The sequence below is a fragment of the Lipomyces tetrasporus genome (genome assembly GCF_029532465.1).
Source record: "Lipomyces tetrasporus strain NRRL Y-64009 chromosome Unknown POJ06scaffold_2, whole genome shotgun sequence".
In the NCBI taxonomy this organism is placed as follows: Eukaryota; Fungi; Ascomycota; class Lipomycetes; order Lipomycetales; family Lipomycetaceae; genus Lipomyces; species Lipomyces tetrasporus.
The window spans coordinates 1,101,146-1,116,948 of record NW_026611597.1 but is presented as its reverse complement, the minus strand read 5'-3'; the positions used below and the strand labels follow the sequence as shown (position 1 = coordinate 1,116,948).

General features: G+C 49.3%; 6 protein-coding genes across 6 annotated transcripts; 3 read left to right on the top strand and 3 right to left on the bottom strand.

Moving 5' to 3' along the window:
* The first annotated feature begins 69 nt into the window (after positions 1-69).
* Positions 70-1,235, top strand: POJ06DRAFT_245753 (DNA-binding protein). Its single transcript, XM_056186697.1, has 5 exons — positions 70-292; positions 382-397; positions 464-594; positions 678-840; positions 886-1,235. The coding sequence occupies exons 1-5, from the start codon at positions 184-186 to the stop codon at positions 1,172-1,174; spliced, it is 708 nt and encodes a 235-aa protein (XP_056046278.1). The 5' UTR covers positions 70-183; the 3' UTR covers positions 1,175-1,235.
* POJ06DRAFT_245752 (uncharacterized protein) lies at positions 1,236-3,520 on the bottom strand (the record flags this gene model as incomplete). The annotated part of the gene is made up of 4 exons (XM_056186696.1): positions 3,151-3,520; positions 2,810-3,100; positions 1,325-2,761; positions 1,236-1,277 (listed from the first exon to the last, which is right to left on the bottom strand). Exons 1-4 carry the CDS (start codon positions 3,448-3,450, stop codon positions 1,239-1,241), a joined length of 2,067 nt encoding a protein of 688 aa, XP_056046277.1. The 5' UTR covers positions 3,451-3,520.
* Positions 3,521-3,617: 97 nt separating this feature from the next.
* POJ06DRAFT_287935 (Not1 N-terminal domain, CCR4-Not complex component-domain-containing protein) lies at positions 3,618-5,801 on the top strand (the record flags this gene model as incomplete). Its single annotated transcript, XM_056190279.1, has 3 exons — positions 3,618-3,928; positions 4,014-4,133; positions 4,185-5,801. Exons 1-3 carry the CDS (start codon positions 3,788-3,790, stop codon positions 5,799-5,801), a joined length of 1,878 nt encoding a protein of 625 aa, XP_056046276.1. The 5' UTR covers positions 3,618-3,787.
* A 443-nt stretch (positions 5,802-6,244) lies between these two features.
* POJ06DRAFT_265688 (uncharacterized protein) lies at positions 6,245-7,386 on the bottom strand (the record flags this gene model as incomplete). Its single annotated transcript, XM_056189097.1, has 4 exons — positions 6,245-6,375; positions 6,429-6,892; positions 6,947-7,184; positions 7,236-7,386. 4 exons carry the CDS (start codon positions 7,384-7,386, stop codon positions 6,245-6,247), a joined length of 984 nt encoding a protein of 327 aa, XP_056046275.1.
* Positions 7,387-9,272: 1,886 nt separating this feature from the next.
* Positions 9,273-14,192, top strand: POJ06DRAFT_299127 (uncharacterized protein). The gene is made up of 3 exons (XM_056190669.1): positions 9,273-10,213; positions 10,262-11,524; positions 11,574-14,192. The coding sequence occupies exons 1-3, from the start codon at positions 9,624-9,626 to the stop codon at positions 14,077-14,079; spliced, it is 4,359 nt and encodes a 1,452-aa protein (XP_056046274.1). The 5' UTR covers positions 9,273-9,623; the 3' UTR covers positions 14,080-14,192.
* POJ06DRAFT_245734 (cyclophilin-like domain-containing protein) lies at positions 14,193-15,735 on the bottom strand. Its single transcript, XM_056186695.1, has 5 exons — positions 15,527-15,735; positions 15,456-15,465; positions 15,320-15,405; positions 15,131-15,255; positions 14,193-15,076 (listed from the first exon to the last, which is right to left on the bottom strand). Exons 1-5 carry the CDS (start codon positions 15,629-15,631, stop codon positions 14,263-14,265), a joined length of 1,140 nt encoding a protein of 379 aa, XP_056046273.1. The 5' UTR covers positions 15,632-15,735; the 3' UTR covers positions 14,193-14,262.
* Between the last annotated feature and the right edge of the window lie 68 nt (positions 15,736-15,803).

Sequence of the window (15,803 nt, the reverse complement as noted above, 5' to 3'; positions counted from 1 at the left end):
GAGTCCCGACAACCCTCCGTTGCCGAGGCGACGAGTTACCTTGGGGCTAACAACAGAAATGTGCGGCTGGGTCAATTCACAAACAGTTGACACGCCCGCGAATAACTGCAATCTTCCCATATTCTTAACGTAGATCTAGGTTTGGAATATATTTAAGACACCCTAAAAGGAAGGCAAGGGACAATGCCCGCATCTGCCAAACCTCCCGCGCAGACCACGGCCTCGTCGGTCGCGCCAACAAGATCCAAGTTATCTCTTAAAGGATCGTCGAAAGTCGTTGCGGAGTTTTTTGGTAAGTTTTGCCACCTCAAAGTATCTGTTTGATTATATTTTACTTGCAATTCTGTTATTTTGTGTAATGAATGCTAATACTTTGTCCAGAATACAGTATAAACAGGTACGCAACTAGCTCGCTTGGCACTTTCACCCTCTAAGCAGACATACGGGAGACTAACGTATCTAGCATTCTCTTTCAGCGCGGGATTTATCCCCCCGAAGATTTTCAGGTGGTCAAGAAGTACGGACTGAACATGCTCATAACAGTCGACGAGGAAGTGAAGAGTTACATTCGGCGTATTATGAGTCAATTAAACAGTGCGTCTTCTCCTTTCGAGTTTGAATCTGTTTAAATGATGGGGTGCTGACAGGTGAGAGGACTAATTGCTAATTGGCCTTAGAATGGATCATTGGGGGGAAAATATCCAAACTCGTGGTGGCTGTCGTGGCGCTTGACACTGGTGACGTTGCCGAGCGGTGGCAGTTTGATATCGAGGTTTTTAGCAAGAGTGGTGGCCTGGCGAAAACCTCTGCTTCTGTGGCCGGCAAGGAGAACGCTGTGCCGTAAGTCTTTTTCGACTATCTATTTCTTAATACTAACAAATATAGCGAAAGTGGGATGCCGACGAAAGAGAAATCAGTCGACGAAATACAATCCGAGATACAGGCAATCATACGACAGATCACTGCCTCAGTTACATTCCTACCTGTCCTCGAAGGACGACATACATTCAACGTGCTCGTATACGCTGACGGGGACGCGCAGGTGCCAGCAGAGTGGATCGACAGCGATCCGAAGGAAGTAAGGGACGCGGAGCAGGTTAAGCTACGGAGTTTTAGCACAAATTCGCATAAGGTTGATACGATGGTGGCCTACCGCCTTGGGACGGCAGAGTAGGACCGTTAGGATAACATTGGCTGGCTTAATTCTATTGCTATGTACAGGTTACGACTAGAATATATTAGTTCGGTTCGGTTCTTGATAGGAAACCTTGATATGCCTGACCACAGTTAGCTTCATATTCAATGTCGCACTTGCAGAACATACCTCTTGAGGAATTGTGACTTTTCCGATCATTCTAAGATTCTTCTTGCCCTCCTTTTGGTTCCTTAGCAGCTTTTGCCGCCGGGTAATATCCGACGCATGCAACTTCGCCAATACATCTTTCCGCCTGGCAGCAATCGTCTCCCTCGCCAAAATCTTAGACCCAATCGCAGCCTGAATGACTGTCTCAAACAACTGCGCCCGCAAGAACTTTTTGAACCGTTTAACCCATTCCCTGCCCCTCTTCTCCGCGAGACTGCGATGCATAACCTGCGCTAGCGCGTCCACGCTGTTGCCGTTAACAAGGAGTTGCATCTTGACCAGTTGTGCGGATTGGTAACCTGCATCTTCGTAGTCAAGTGTCGCGTAACCTTTGGTAAGTCCCTTTAACTTCCCGAAAAAATCGTCAACGAGGTGGGATGTTGGGATGAGGTACTGCAACAACACCTGATTCCCTTGCGACAAAAAAGTCATGTCGACTTGTGTTCCCCTGTTGTTCTCGCAAATTTCGATTACATCGCCAAGGTATTCCTGCGGGAACGAAATAATTGCTTTGACAAACGGTTCTTGCAGATCTTTAACTTTGGTCTTTTGTACTGCTGGGTCGGGGAAATCGTCAGGGTTGCGGATCATTGTTTCGCTGCCGTCTTTCCAAAGAACTTTATACGGCACGGTCGGGGCGGTTATAATTAGTGACGCGCCGTACTCTTTCTGTAATCTGTCTTGGAATACGGAGGCGTGCAATGTGCCGAGGAAGCCGATTCGCCAGCCCTGTCCTAGGGCGTTCGAATTCTCGCGTTGAATGGAAACACTTCTGTCGTTCAAGACAAGCTGGTTTATCCTCTCGTCTAATGTCTGGAATTCGATACCGTCTGCAGGGAACGCGCCGAAGAAAACCATAGGCTGTGGTTCCTCAAACCCCGGTAGCGCCTCGACTTCATTCCCAGAGTGCATTATCGTATCGCCGACGAGAGCTTCAGAGATTTCTTTCATTCCAAGAACTGCGTAGCCTACTTGTCCTGATTTGAGATGTGACATAGGCTTGCGGTCCGGATGGAAGATACCGACGTCCTTGACTTCATATCGTTTGCGGCTATGTGCCGAAATGACTTTGTCTCCGCGCTTGAGGACACCGTCGACGACGCTAATCAGCAGTATCACGCCAAGGTATGTGTCGAACCACGAGTCGACCAACAAACACCGCAATGGCTTCTCGATACTATTCGCCGGAGAAGGAATCCGTTCCACGACCGCTGGTAAGATTTTGTCGACGTTGGTCCCGTGTTTGGCAGACACAGGGATGGCGGTGTCGGAGTCCAGCTCGAACATTGTTTCGATTTGCTCGAGTGCGCGGGGAATATTTGAGTGATCGAGGTCGATCTTGTTGATGATAGGAATGAGTTCGAGGCCGAGGCTGTAGGCTAGAAAGAAATTTGCTACCTACGCCCATCAGCATGATATATAACACCATCGTATACAAGAGCATACAGTCTGGGCTTGGACGCCTTGACTGGCGTCAATAAGCAATAATGCACCACCGCACGTCGCGTAGCTCCGTGAAACTTCCGCTCTGAAATCAACATGTCCGGGAGTATCGACAAGATGCAGTAGATAGTCCTCGCCGTTATACTCGTATATCATCGTACAGGTTTGTGCCTTCACCGTGATTCCTCGCTCCCGCTCGACGTCTAACCGGTCGAGAAACTGGCCCACGCTCCCTCTAGGAATTGTTTCCGTCAACTCGAGTAGTCTGTCACTCAACGTCGACTTTCCATGGTCCTAACTGCTGTGAGATCTCTGTCGAGTAATCGGCAATGACTGTAACTTACCACATGCGCAACGATTGAAAAATTTCGGTATCGCGATATTGGAATCCGGTCAATTCTCTCCGCCAATTCAGAGTCAATATCGTTATTAATCGTCGCATACCCTCTCGCACCATCGCGTCCGAAAATCTGTTGTGGACGAAATTGTATCCTGGGTTGTCGGACGACATTTCCGCCTAACAATTGCCGGCCCTGAATCACGCACCGCAACTCGCAATTCACACATATATACCGGCCTGCTCTCCACGCTGATCGCACTGCGCGCGCAAGCGACGGCAAATTTCTATATGGCCATGATATCATTTGTTACTGCCGGGGGCCCACTTCATTCGTGTCCGAATATCCATCCATCTCAAAAAACCCTAAAGTTACTAAAATCTTAGTGCTGTATCCTTCGGCTTGTGCGTATATGTCAGCACGACAGTGAGACGCGATTGGAGGTTTGACCACTTCAATTCATATCCCGCGCTATTTTTTTGTATTTCAGCACAACTGGTTTACAGAGTTAGTCTGTACGTACCGTATCGTCTCCTTACTGAGCCAGTTCTCTTCCCCAGGAAATTTACCGCGGCAAGAAGTCAGGGTGCGCGGCTGCATTTATTATACGGCGAGGGCGACTTTAGCAGAATAGCTAGCGGGGATGACAATGGCACAGAGGAAGCTCCAGCAGGAAATTGACCGCGTGTTTAAACGCGTGGCCGAGGGCGTGCAGGCATTTGATGGAGTATATGATAAGCTCATGATGACCTCGAATCAGGCGCAGAAGGAGAAATTGGAGCAGGTGAGTTGAGAGTATGCTGAAAGCCTAAGGTCGGAATTGAAGCCTGGGCTGAGAGGAGAGGGACTTGCTCATGACTTTGCTGTAGGATCTGAAGAGGGAGATTAAGAAACTTCAGAGATTACGTGATCAGATAAAGACTTGGATGGGGAGTAATGACATCAAGGACAAGAAGGCGCTCAGTGATCAGCGAAAGCTCATTGAAACTGCAAGTTCTAATTCAGCGAAATCGTGTGGGAATATGTACTAATGATAACAGCAAATGGAACGGTTCAAGGCATGCGAGAAGGAAATGAAAACCAAGGCGTATAGTAAAGAGGGCCTTACCGCATCATTGCGACTGGATCCACGGGAGAAAGAAAAACAGGAAATGGGGCAATTTCTTACATCCATGATTGACGACCTCGACCGACAAGTCGAGACGCTGGAGGCGGAGGTCGAGAGTTTACAGGCGACGGCTAAGCGTGGCAAGAAGGACACCTCGAAAGCTGAACGAATAGCTGAAATTGAGCGGGTGATAGACCGACATAAGTGGCATCAAGGAAAACTCGAGGTTATATTGCGACTGCTCGAAAACGGAAATCTTGAAGTGGATCAAGTTGCGAATATCCAGGAGGACGTCAAGTACTATGTTGAGAGCAATCAAGATGTCGATTTCGCTGAGGATGAGGAAATTTATGACGGGCTGAACCTCGACGAAGAGGAGGAAATGTACGGCATGAATGACATCAACGATCACCTATCGTCTCAGGATACTCAGTCGATTCAGGATGAGCCTGAGAAAGAGAAGGAACCAACCCCAACTCCGAAGAAACCAGAGCCGATCCGCAAGGTCTCCATAAAGTCACCTGTCGTATCACACGCAGCGGTTGTGCCGAATGTACTGCCGACCGCCACATCTACGAGTATGAAGCCCGCTCCTGTTCCATCGCGACCAGCAGGTGAAGGCCTCAAGTATGCCTCTGCCGCTGCCGCAGCAGCGGCAGCCACGCCTGGTCTGATGCCACTCCCGCCTCCACCGTCGTCGGTATCTGCAGCGAACAAGATAATATCAGAAAAGGCACAGGCTGCTGCGCCAATTGCCGGAGCTGCGCGCGGCACTGGCTCTGCAGCAACTTCGCCAGCGATAGCGCCGGCTACGGTCCCTGCCAGTCCATGGCAAAATGGTAGTTCGGAGGAGACCAAGTTGGCAGAGACGACGAACACATCTGCGAAGCTAGACGCCACAGATTCGAAGCAGGCTTCGAGATTTCAGTCACCGGTGCCTCAGAAGGAAATTTTTGGTTTCAAGGACATCGAGACCGAGCTCTCCAAAATCGGCAACGACATCGCGCCGCCGTCGGACGAAACCGCGTCCGACGACTCAATATTCCGTCTGCCAAGTGGTCTCGAAGACCTTATTTCGTGCTTTGAAGCCGCCAAGGATCGAGTCGAAAGTCCGCCTCCGCTGTCGTCGATTTCAAAGCTGCTGCAAACGTCACTGAATCACTGTCCAGACTCGACTGACGCGTCTAAGCCGCGACATTACCACCCCAAAACCCCGTTTCCGACCTCGCCGCACTTTCCGCAAGAACCACTACCGATATTCGACGACCCTTTATTATTCGAAAAGCTCGATATTGATACGCTGTTTTATGTGTTTTACTACCGACAAGGCACGTATCAGCAATACCTTGCTGCACGAGAACTCAAGCGCCAAAGCTGGCGCTTCCACAAGAAGTTCCTAACTTGGTTCCAGCGACATGAGGAGCCTAAGGTGATCACAGATGATTACGAGCAGGGCACCTACCGGTATTTCGATTTTGAAGGAACCTGGTTACAGCGACGAAAGGCAAATTTCGAGTTCGAGTATCAGTACCTCGAGGACGAAATATAGCACCTCCTATATAGAGAAAATGTACAGGGTATAAATGTACACGGTGTGGGTTACTTAATGCTCGGCGTGTCCGCATATTTGTAAGTCTTTGCTCGGGTTATATGATTATGTCATGGGTTTTATTCTTGCTCGATTTATGAAATGATTTTGATATGGTTGGAGAGTCTTATGTATAATGCCAAGTTTTGTGGACTTTAGGTGTATGTGTCGGCTATACACCTTGTATTTTGTGTCTATAGTTCCTTTTGCTGTCTTTGTCAATAGCAAATTATGCATCTACTAGTCAGGTTCTCCAGCATTGTGGCAAGGCATAAGTCCAGGAGACGTTGAAAAGAAATAAGCAACTAATACAATTGAACAAAATACAAGCATTTACCGAGTTTATCACTATCACAAACTGTTAAAAGTACATAAAAACATCACGAAAACTGCCGCAGAGACCTTTAATCTGGACCTCTCTGCCTCTTGTTTCCATGCGGGTTTCCGCCGTCACCTTGCCAACCGCCTTGCTGCCCCTGATCTTGGCCATTGAAGAACGCCGGGTTGAAATGCGGCTGCGGGAATCCTTGAGGTGCTATACCCTGTTAACACGGTAATTCATCAAAACTCTAACTAAAGGGAACATACGGAATCCGCCAAAGCCTCCCATCATAGGGTTATATCCCTCCATTCCCCGACCTCTTCCTACATTTTGCATACCACCGCGGCCGACATTCATCGGCATGCCGCCTCGCCCGGGAAACCCGAACATACCCATCGGATTAAATCCCATCTGCATACCGGGATTGAACTGCATATTCGGCATTCCACCGCCCATATTACCGCCTCCACGGCCCGAATACCCGCCACGGCCGGCTTGCATCCCGTATCCGCCGCGACCGCGCATTGTACCGCCGCCGCGGCCCATGCCGCCTGACATTAGCTGCCCGGTGCCCATGTCACGACTGCCACGCGGGATGGGGTCTTTGGGGATCATGCGGAATGGATTGTTACTTGCGTTGTAAAACATAGAGGAGTATTTTGTGTTGGATTCAAGGAAGGTCTTGACGGCTGTTGCAGCCTGTGGGCTTATGAACTCCAAGAATACTGCGCTGCACTCTTATCAGTATCTAACCAACATAGACAATTAATCAAACTGGACTCACCCTCGCGACTTGCCGTTCGCTTTATGCTCGTTAAAAGTCACGTCCTTCAATTCATACTCGACCTGTACCTCCGCTGCCCATCCGCGCACTTCTTCCTCCGTAGTCCACCAATCAAGATCAGACACCGAGAGGGCGGTCGTCGCGTTCGGATCGACAGACCTGCTGTCTGGTTGCGGTTGTGGTCGTAAGACTTGCCATTTCCCACCTGAATGTACTGTATGTTGCTGTTTTGGTGGTGCTACACACGTCAGTTAGAATGCAAACTCTCGGCATACAAGGGCGAACATACGATCGTCAAATGTGGTCTCGATTTCAATGTCGGAGTCGCCACCTGATTGGTGGTTGTTTATGTTGGACATACTGTTTGATTTTGAAACGGGCTGATCATCGAGGTTCTCATCGTCGTATATATCGATGTCGTAGCTGTAATCGTCGGCCATTGTTATACCGCTCCTTATTTAAAATCTAGATTGTCGTGCGCGCAGTCGTAGAGAAGCAAAGATGGACTTGTGTTTGATAAGGAAACCTGAGATCTATTTGCTATACGTGACAAAAACACAGGTCTGTAGTTAAACAACAAAAAGAAGGATACAAGTCAGTCAAGCTAGTCTTCATAAATCAAGGTACAAACCATATTATAAATCGTCTGTGTACATATAGGACCGATCTCGAGACACATACACAAAATTGGACAAGGAGAGTGGAAGTGTGGTACAGAAGGAATACAATACGTACAAGCTATGCAAGAAATAATCTAAATATCAACCAATCCTGTCACAAATAGCAGAGACACGTGTCGTGCAATCAATGTACTCGCATATAAACCGCAGTGTTTGACATAAGAAGAATACGATAAGTTCTTTTGCAGAGAGAAAAGTTGCGGAGGTCGCCCAGTTTTCATGCCAAGGGCACTTTATAGACCGTTCTACGGATGGCGCCTTAAACGGCTTACGGCATGGTCTTTACGCTATGCAGCTGACATTCGTGCATTGTGCCGCATCCTGCGGGCCGTCAGCATACAGTTATCCTCAGGTAAACACATGATCACACGATGCCAATTTGGTATTTCTCTGTCATTTCTCTCCTGTTGGCCTGATATTACTGAAAGTGCGCTTGGATATTACAACATTTCCTTTGCTCCACGCGATTGTTTGTGCTCCACAGATATCGCCATCTCCAAATGCAAGTTATGACATATGCAAGTCCCACGAGTGTACACACGTCTAGGTCGTCTGCCTGAGATGCGGCCACGGCCCCGTTTAGTCGGAGCAGCGATCTTTCCGTATGATGTGACGACATACTAAGCTGCAAAACGTGTTGCAGCAGCCGAACTGGAGCGCTTACAAGTTTTGGCTGCCGTGCCCTCCCTCACCTTCGATATCGAGATCCATGAGATTGATATTGACGCCATCACTGCCAGAACTATCCATCTCGCCCAAGCGGGTCCTCGCCAAAGTCATCTCATTCAGAGCGCGCGTCTCTGAAGGATCACGAGAATATCAAAAGATCCTATCGAAATAGACAATGCCGGTTTCATGCGGGCGCTCCCGCCACACCACTACCGCGGTTCGTTGATGGTGAAATGATAGAAGACAATGTCACAGGCGTCGCTGATGGCTAGCCAATGCTAGTCATTATCTATACTTCCTGTCACGAACGCGGCCGAATTGATCTCAGGCCTCATGGTCAAGCTGCAGCGCATCCCAACTTCACTGGTACAAGTCCACTTGTGATAACTATGGCGAGTGTCTATGCGTTGATAAAATAGCTGACGTTACCATTGGCGCTGTACGCTGTCTTGCCGAGCCACAATTCTACGCTGGAATCTTGATTTGCTTCGTCATCTAATTGCATGGCATTTGAATTATGGAAGTGTTTAGAACTATGCATTTTATTGCGGTGTCAATCCTGCGCTCTCGGGCCGAAACCGCCGAGAGAGCGCCGCTCCCCGCCACGCGCGACTCAACACGTGGTCCCGCGATGACGCAATAAGTCAATGCTTAGCTGGCCAATAATTAAGGAATATATGACCATACCAATTGGTAGATAAATTATACATAATTTTATCGAAATGTTATATGCGAGATTTTGGAGTGTTGCCTTTGTGGTCGCATTGAGGTCCAGGCGCCGAGAGCACAATGGCCGTGCGCTCTAAATGGATCCGTTGCTAGAACCCTGCCTAAACTGGAAGTGGCGTGTTCGATTGCAGGTGGAGTTGCGCCCTTGCCACGTAGCATCCGATTAGAGAGCGCCCATCGGATTTTTGCTCCGCACTCTCTGAGGCCAAGAAAACCCGTTCCGGCAGCCCTCACGTGACGCATCTGTGCATTTTCATGGGGTTCAGTAGTTATTTCAAGACCATGTCGTTTGCTTTTTGGCAGACATTGCGGCTTCTCGATATTCCATTTGTAATAGTCTAGATGATACTATCAAGACATGCTTCTAACACATCGCGGTTCGGATCGATCATGTACAGGGCCTGTCGTCGTCACAAACACGAGTTTATCCGGATTGTCCACGTGACTGTACGTTTTGCGTGCCACTGTGGTGATCCCAAAGTCTGCCAACCACACGACCAAATCGGGTGCCCGTCACCAAACCGGTCGACCACGAAGTTACAACCAAGTGTCGACACCACCACGAGCAGCCAGCCTGCTCAGCTGAATTCCCTCCATCCATGGATGATACAGCCTTGTCCGCTTCGGACTCGCGCGATCGACCGCGTCCCGCTTTGTTGAGGCGGGCGTCTATTAATCTCGCACAGCTTGCGTCCATACATCCTCCCGTCTTCTCGCGGACGGCGACGGGGGGTCATAGAAAGTACAATGCCGAGATGGCGGACGATCTTATTGTCAATCAGGATGTGTACTATAGGCCTCGGCCAGAAGTACGGATTCCAATCGTGCATAGGGAGGGCATGGAGCACTTGCGTAGCGGCCTGTCCAAGACCAGAAGCGGTAGAACAAAGTCCGGGGAATCGTCAAGGACCACACGCAGCAAGACGACACGCACTATTCAGCAACCATCGAACTTGTCCAGAGAGATCCGCGGCGCTGCTCCTGTTCGGCAGGCCACAATTGCGGGTCTGCCCAATAAGAAGTCGTCACTAAGGTCGACTGAAGATGCCATCGGTAGTCTTAATGCTGACGATGTCAAGTATGATCTGACGTTGTCTGCAGAGTGGAGCCATTTATTAGCGCTCATGAAGAAGTTGAAGGGAGTCATCAGAGGATGGGCCAAGTGGCAGACGCAGAACGCGAGAGGAAGGTGAGGTTTGCAGGCTTTGAGAATAATGCAAAAAGCTGACAGTAATAGTGGATACTGCTATACAGAAGAGTTTTCTGGAGCTCTACTGTTTGAAGAAAAGGAGTCCGTGGTTGTCCTCATGAATGATCTGCGCGGTTGCAAGGTATCTCTGTCGCCCACTTCGACCACTGCCATTCATGTGCGTTCGTCGAAGGATGCGAACAATTACGTTGTCATCGATCCTCAATCTTCTGCGGATTTCAGCAGATGGTTGGCAGTTTTGCTATCTTGGACACCGCTTCGTGCGGCTGGCGTTTCAAGCAAACTCATGCGATTCCGATATCCGCGACTTGACTTCTCCGCGCCTTCAGCGACAAGTGCCGAAAAGCCTTCCGACAAAATAGACACTATTCCAGCACCAGTGCGAACAATAAAAGTCGGACAGGTGGAGATGTGGGATCCTACTTTAAAGACAGCTAGAAAAGGGAAACAGATCGTAACATCAGCTCACTACTGGCTGCCCGCGTCCTGCTTGCTGAAAACAAATGGCGATCTTCAGGTGTTTCCAGATATCCAGTCGACGCAGTCAACGTCGACGTCATCTTCGAGTGGGACGGAACATATCTACAACAATGCTCGCGCGAACTTAAGTAGTAACAACCTAGGCCTGAATCAAGGGTTGGCAGGAAGTTTGGCAAATGGATCCCAAGTAATATTCCAGCTGTCTACAATTCGACGCTCTGCAATACAAAAGGCGGATCCATCGTTAACTGGCCGAGATAATTGCATAGTTATCTTTTTGAAGACACCGGCCTTGTCGTTTACGTCGCCGAGCCTGTCCCACACGAATCTCTCGTCGAGCAGCAATCAATCTTTGTCCTCATCCTTTCATCAATCATCATACAGTATGCATCATCAGCATCAATACGGTCACCACCAGTCCCCATCTCTCTTGTCAGCTACGAGTCTAGTAGACGCGACTCAGAATGGCAATCGTGGACTGGTAGTCACACCTATATACCTTTCGTTCGACTCGAGGATGACCTTTGAAGTCTGGTTCGTGCTCTTACGAAGTCTCAGTCTGCCGGAACTATATGGCCCCGACACTGGTCGAGTGACGGGATCGTTTAGACAGCAACGGATATTGAACGTGAGAATTATAGACGGCAAGGTTTTGTGGCCACGCGGGCCGGCCATGAAAGTCGAATCGACGATCCAGTCAAAGTCGATGGATTCCTATGTCGACATCGAATTAAATGATAAAGTTAGAGCGCGCACTCGTGTAAAGTACGGTACTTCCAAGCCATTTTGGAGAGAGGATTTTTCTTTCCCGTAAGTCTTACATGATCGGCCAATTTAGACATGTCTAACGAGATTCTAGCGATCTACCGTTTCTCGTCAATTCGGTGAAATTAAATTTCAAGCAGCGCAATAAAAAGACTCGGGACCTCCAGTCCGATGCTACAGTTGGTGAAGTGCGAATGTTAATCAGCGACATTCAAAAGGACAGCGATCTCGAACGGTGGATTCCGATCTACAATCCTGCTCGTGGGTACATGGGTAAAACCGGCGAAATCTGCGTCAAGATGCAAGTCTCCGAGTTTACGATTCTTGCCAGCTACGAATACGATTATCTGCTGGAGCTGTTACTAGACTTTCGAAATCGGCTTACAGTTCAACTGGCTGATGTCACCGGAGATTTGAAGCGATTATCGAATGCGTTACTTGACATTTTCCAAGCGAGCGGCCAAGTTACTGATTGGTTAATTGCTCTGGCTGAAGACGAGATCAATGACACCGGAACTAGCTCATCTGCGAGCAACGTGAATGACAAGTTTACGGAGTCCAGCGAGTCAAAAGCTGCGGCAACACCCACTCTATCCTCGACATCGAGTTCGACCTCGAACTCAACATCGACGAGCACTCGGGCGTCCCGTCCACCGTCGTCAGGGACGCGTAAACCAGTTCAAGTGACAAGTTCGCCATATCCATCTGGACTCGGTACGACATCAAATTGTCGTGAAGACTCGCAAGAGGAGGCATCGAGTGGTAGCAGCACGCTGTCTCCTGGCACGTTGACGCCGAACAGTTTGCACGGAAACTCGGACGAGAATCTCCCTCCCTCCCGGTCATCATCAGCTAACCTGGCGGCGATCAACTCGGCTGCGATTGCGGATGCAAATTTGTTGTTCCGAGGTAATTCTTTGCTCACAAAGTCGCTCGATGCACATATGCGACGGATTGGTCACGATTATATTAAGTCCACATTAGCCGACGTTATCCGGCGTATTGTAGCCGAGAACGCGGACTGCGAAGTGGATCCCGCCAGGCTCGACAACCCAGAGGCTCTTGACGCACACTGGGCCAGACTCGACGCCTACATGTTATCAATCTGGGACAGAATCCGCCACTCTGCTAAACAGTGCCCACCTTGCCTCCGTCGAATCTTCCACAACATCAGACTTAACATCGAAAACCGATTTGGAGAGTTTCTCACGGCTTCTTGGTACTCCGGCGTCTCGGGATTTTTGTTCTTGCGTTTCTTTTGTCCAGCAGTGCTGAGTCCAAAATTATTTGGCCTCATGCAGGATCATCCGCCAGCCTGTTCGCAGCGCACGCTAACACTCCTCGCAAAGGGCTTACAAGGTCTCGCGAACCGCGCACAATTCGGGACGAAAGAGCCCTGGATGGCTCCGATGAACAAGTTCCTGAACAGCCACATCCATGAATTCAGGGAATTCCTTAGCGAAATTTCTACTTGGCGGTCAAAGATTTACACGCACGATCCGCCTCTAGTTCATCACGACGAGGTCGCGAGGGACTTGCAAGATGATAACGAAGCCGAGGCGAATACGCGGTCTTTGTCCATGGTGCCATACCAGATTCCCAACACGATTTTGTCTCGACTACCGCCGGCATTCCGAGACAGTGCACCGTCGTTGCCGTATTTGATTGATCGGCCGGCTGCGTTGGCAGAGTTGGTGGATATTTGGTTGCAATGGTATGATACCAAAGTTGCGCTTCGCACTGCGCAAAAAGCGACTGCGGCTGCGGCTGCTGCGGCATCGAGTAGTCCATCTTCGAAAGAATATGACATAGAGAGTTCGAATGATGGTCATCGGTCGTCGACGTCGAGTATGCCGAACGCTATCGAAGGAATGCCAGATCAATACACAGACGACTCAGACGACGCGTATTACATTGATGAAGATAGAACGGACGAAGAGAGCGTTGATCGCGAACGCGACGTCGAGAACTCAGAAGGCGAAGGTCAACCGGTCAAGTCCAGGCATATCGAAGAGGAAGAAGACACTCCGTCTGGGGTTTTGTTCACAGGCGCGCTGCAGATGTTCCACCGTGAATGCGTGCGTATCCGGAACGAAATCCAGAAACTGAGATACAAGTCCTCGATTCCGGAAATCCCATCTGAGGTACCCCCCGAGACATGGGACTACTATGTGACACATTTTCTCGATAGTTCTGCATTTCACTTTGTAAGACGAGGGAGCGTGTTGAAGAGCCTGTTTTTGGGTGGCGTGAGCGGCGGACGGATTGACGGTTCGAGCAAGGATGAAGACTACGAAGAGCGCGCGAGGTTCGAACACGGAGACGACGAATATAGTTACTTCCCACCCGCGGAGCCGCAACCTACACGGCCCTCATTTGGCGATTCGCGGTGGTATTCGGTGCCGCCTGATGTCGCCACGGGAGAAGGAAGCCGCAAGTCGGCTGGCTCCGGATCATCCGACTCGTCGCTTGGCGGCACGATCTCGACCGTATCTAAAGGAATCGGTTCTATTTCGAAGAAGTCCAAGGGCTTAAAGTTACCAACTTGGCGCAAATTATTGGGATCGTCTAGTTCGGACTCATCCAAGAAGGAGAAGTAAAAAATTTACTTACAGGTGTATGATTATACGAACGGTTACTTGTAGATTTTTTTTTTTTTGATTTATGCGCTTTGTTCACGGTGTTCACTGAGGTCCTTTTTATGGAATGGAATTTTACATTATTAATAATTATTTAAACTTTTTGTTCGATCCCATTAAGACGCTAAACCAGCATTAACGCAATTAGTCCTTGCTGAAGAATCCAGCATACGCGGCCCTCTCCTTCTTCCGTCTCTCAGTAACAAGTTTCTTCACCGCATTAAGTTCCTGCACGATTGCCTTGTCACCGGGCGCGAACTTCAGAGCCTCTTCAAAACTCTCAGTCGCAGCCTCCTCGTTCTTAGTGCGCCCGTGACCGACTCCACGCCTGTAGAGTGCCTTGGCCTTTTCTGCGTCAGTGATACCATCCACATACAAAGCATTGTCGGCGCTCTTGATAGCATTATGCGGCTCGTTCAGTTTAAGCTGGATAAGTGCGGTGTTCAACAAAATTGAGATCTTCAGCTTATCAAACTGCGGTGCGAGTTCCTCTTTCGGATCAGGCGAGAAGAAATTCAAATACCTGAGCGCCTTCTCGTGCTTCTCGAGCGCCTTGTCGACCTTGCCGGTCTTGAATAGCGCAGTACCGATTTCCTTGATTTGCTGGGACAGCTTGAATAGGTTCTCAGTCGACCGGTTCCCTCCTTGGAGGCGCTCCTCGTCCTCGGGGTAGTCTTCGAGGACATCACCGGTGCCATCGCCGACATTCTGCTGGGTGAGTTCCTCTTCGGCGGTTATCTGACCGCAGTCGGTAATAATGCAAGGGCTGAGCGGCTTGTCGTTCGAGTCGGTCTTTTGGGCCTCGATATCTCGGATAATAGATTTCCCGGTGACTACTTCGCCAAAAACGACGTGCTTGTCATCGAGATGCGGGGTTGCAACGGTTGTGATGAAGAATTGCGAGCCATTGGTGCCGGGGCCGGCGTTGGCCATGGAGAGCAGGAATGGGCGGTCATGCCTGGATATAATGCATTAAGCTACTACTCAAATGGATTCGACATCACCGACATACTTGAGATTGAAGTTTTCGTCATCGAATTTCTCTCCGTAGATGGACTCGCCGCCGGTACCGTTGCCTGCCGTGAAGTCTCCGCCCTGGATCATGAATTTACGAATCACGCGGTGAAACGCAGACCCCTGTTCAACGCTATGTAAATAACGCATACTGGAATAAAACATAGAAGCAGACGCAAATGAGTACCTTGTAGCACAAAGGCAGACCACTTTTTCCGATGGCTTTCTCGCCGGTGCACAACGCTCTAAAATTTTCGGCGGTCTTGGGGACAACTAGGACGACGTCAAATACGGTTGACAGGTTTCATCGGGATCGAACATACCATCGTTGTACTAATCAATAACGAGATTAGTATGCACTAAATTATCAAATCGTTCGTGCACTAGGACCTACCAATTGCAGAATCACACGGCCCTTCTTATGTTCACCGATCGAGATATCAAAAAACACATGCACCCTGCTAGCCGCGGCAGCTGAAATATCGTTTTCACTGGTCATATTATCCAAGAAATTATTTGAATAGATAGTGCAGTATAGATAGAGTAGTTCCTCAGTCAAACCTGAGGGTTAGAGGGATCTGGTCAGCTTTTAAATAGTAAGGCCCGTGGGTTAATGATTTATACCATGAACGTTCAAGAAAATTCGGTGCGGCTCAGACGGGGCATCTAAA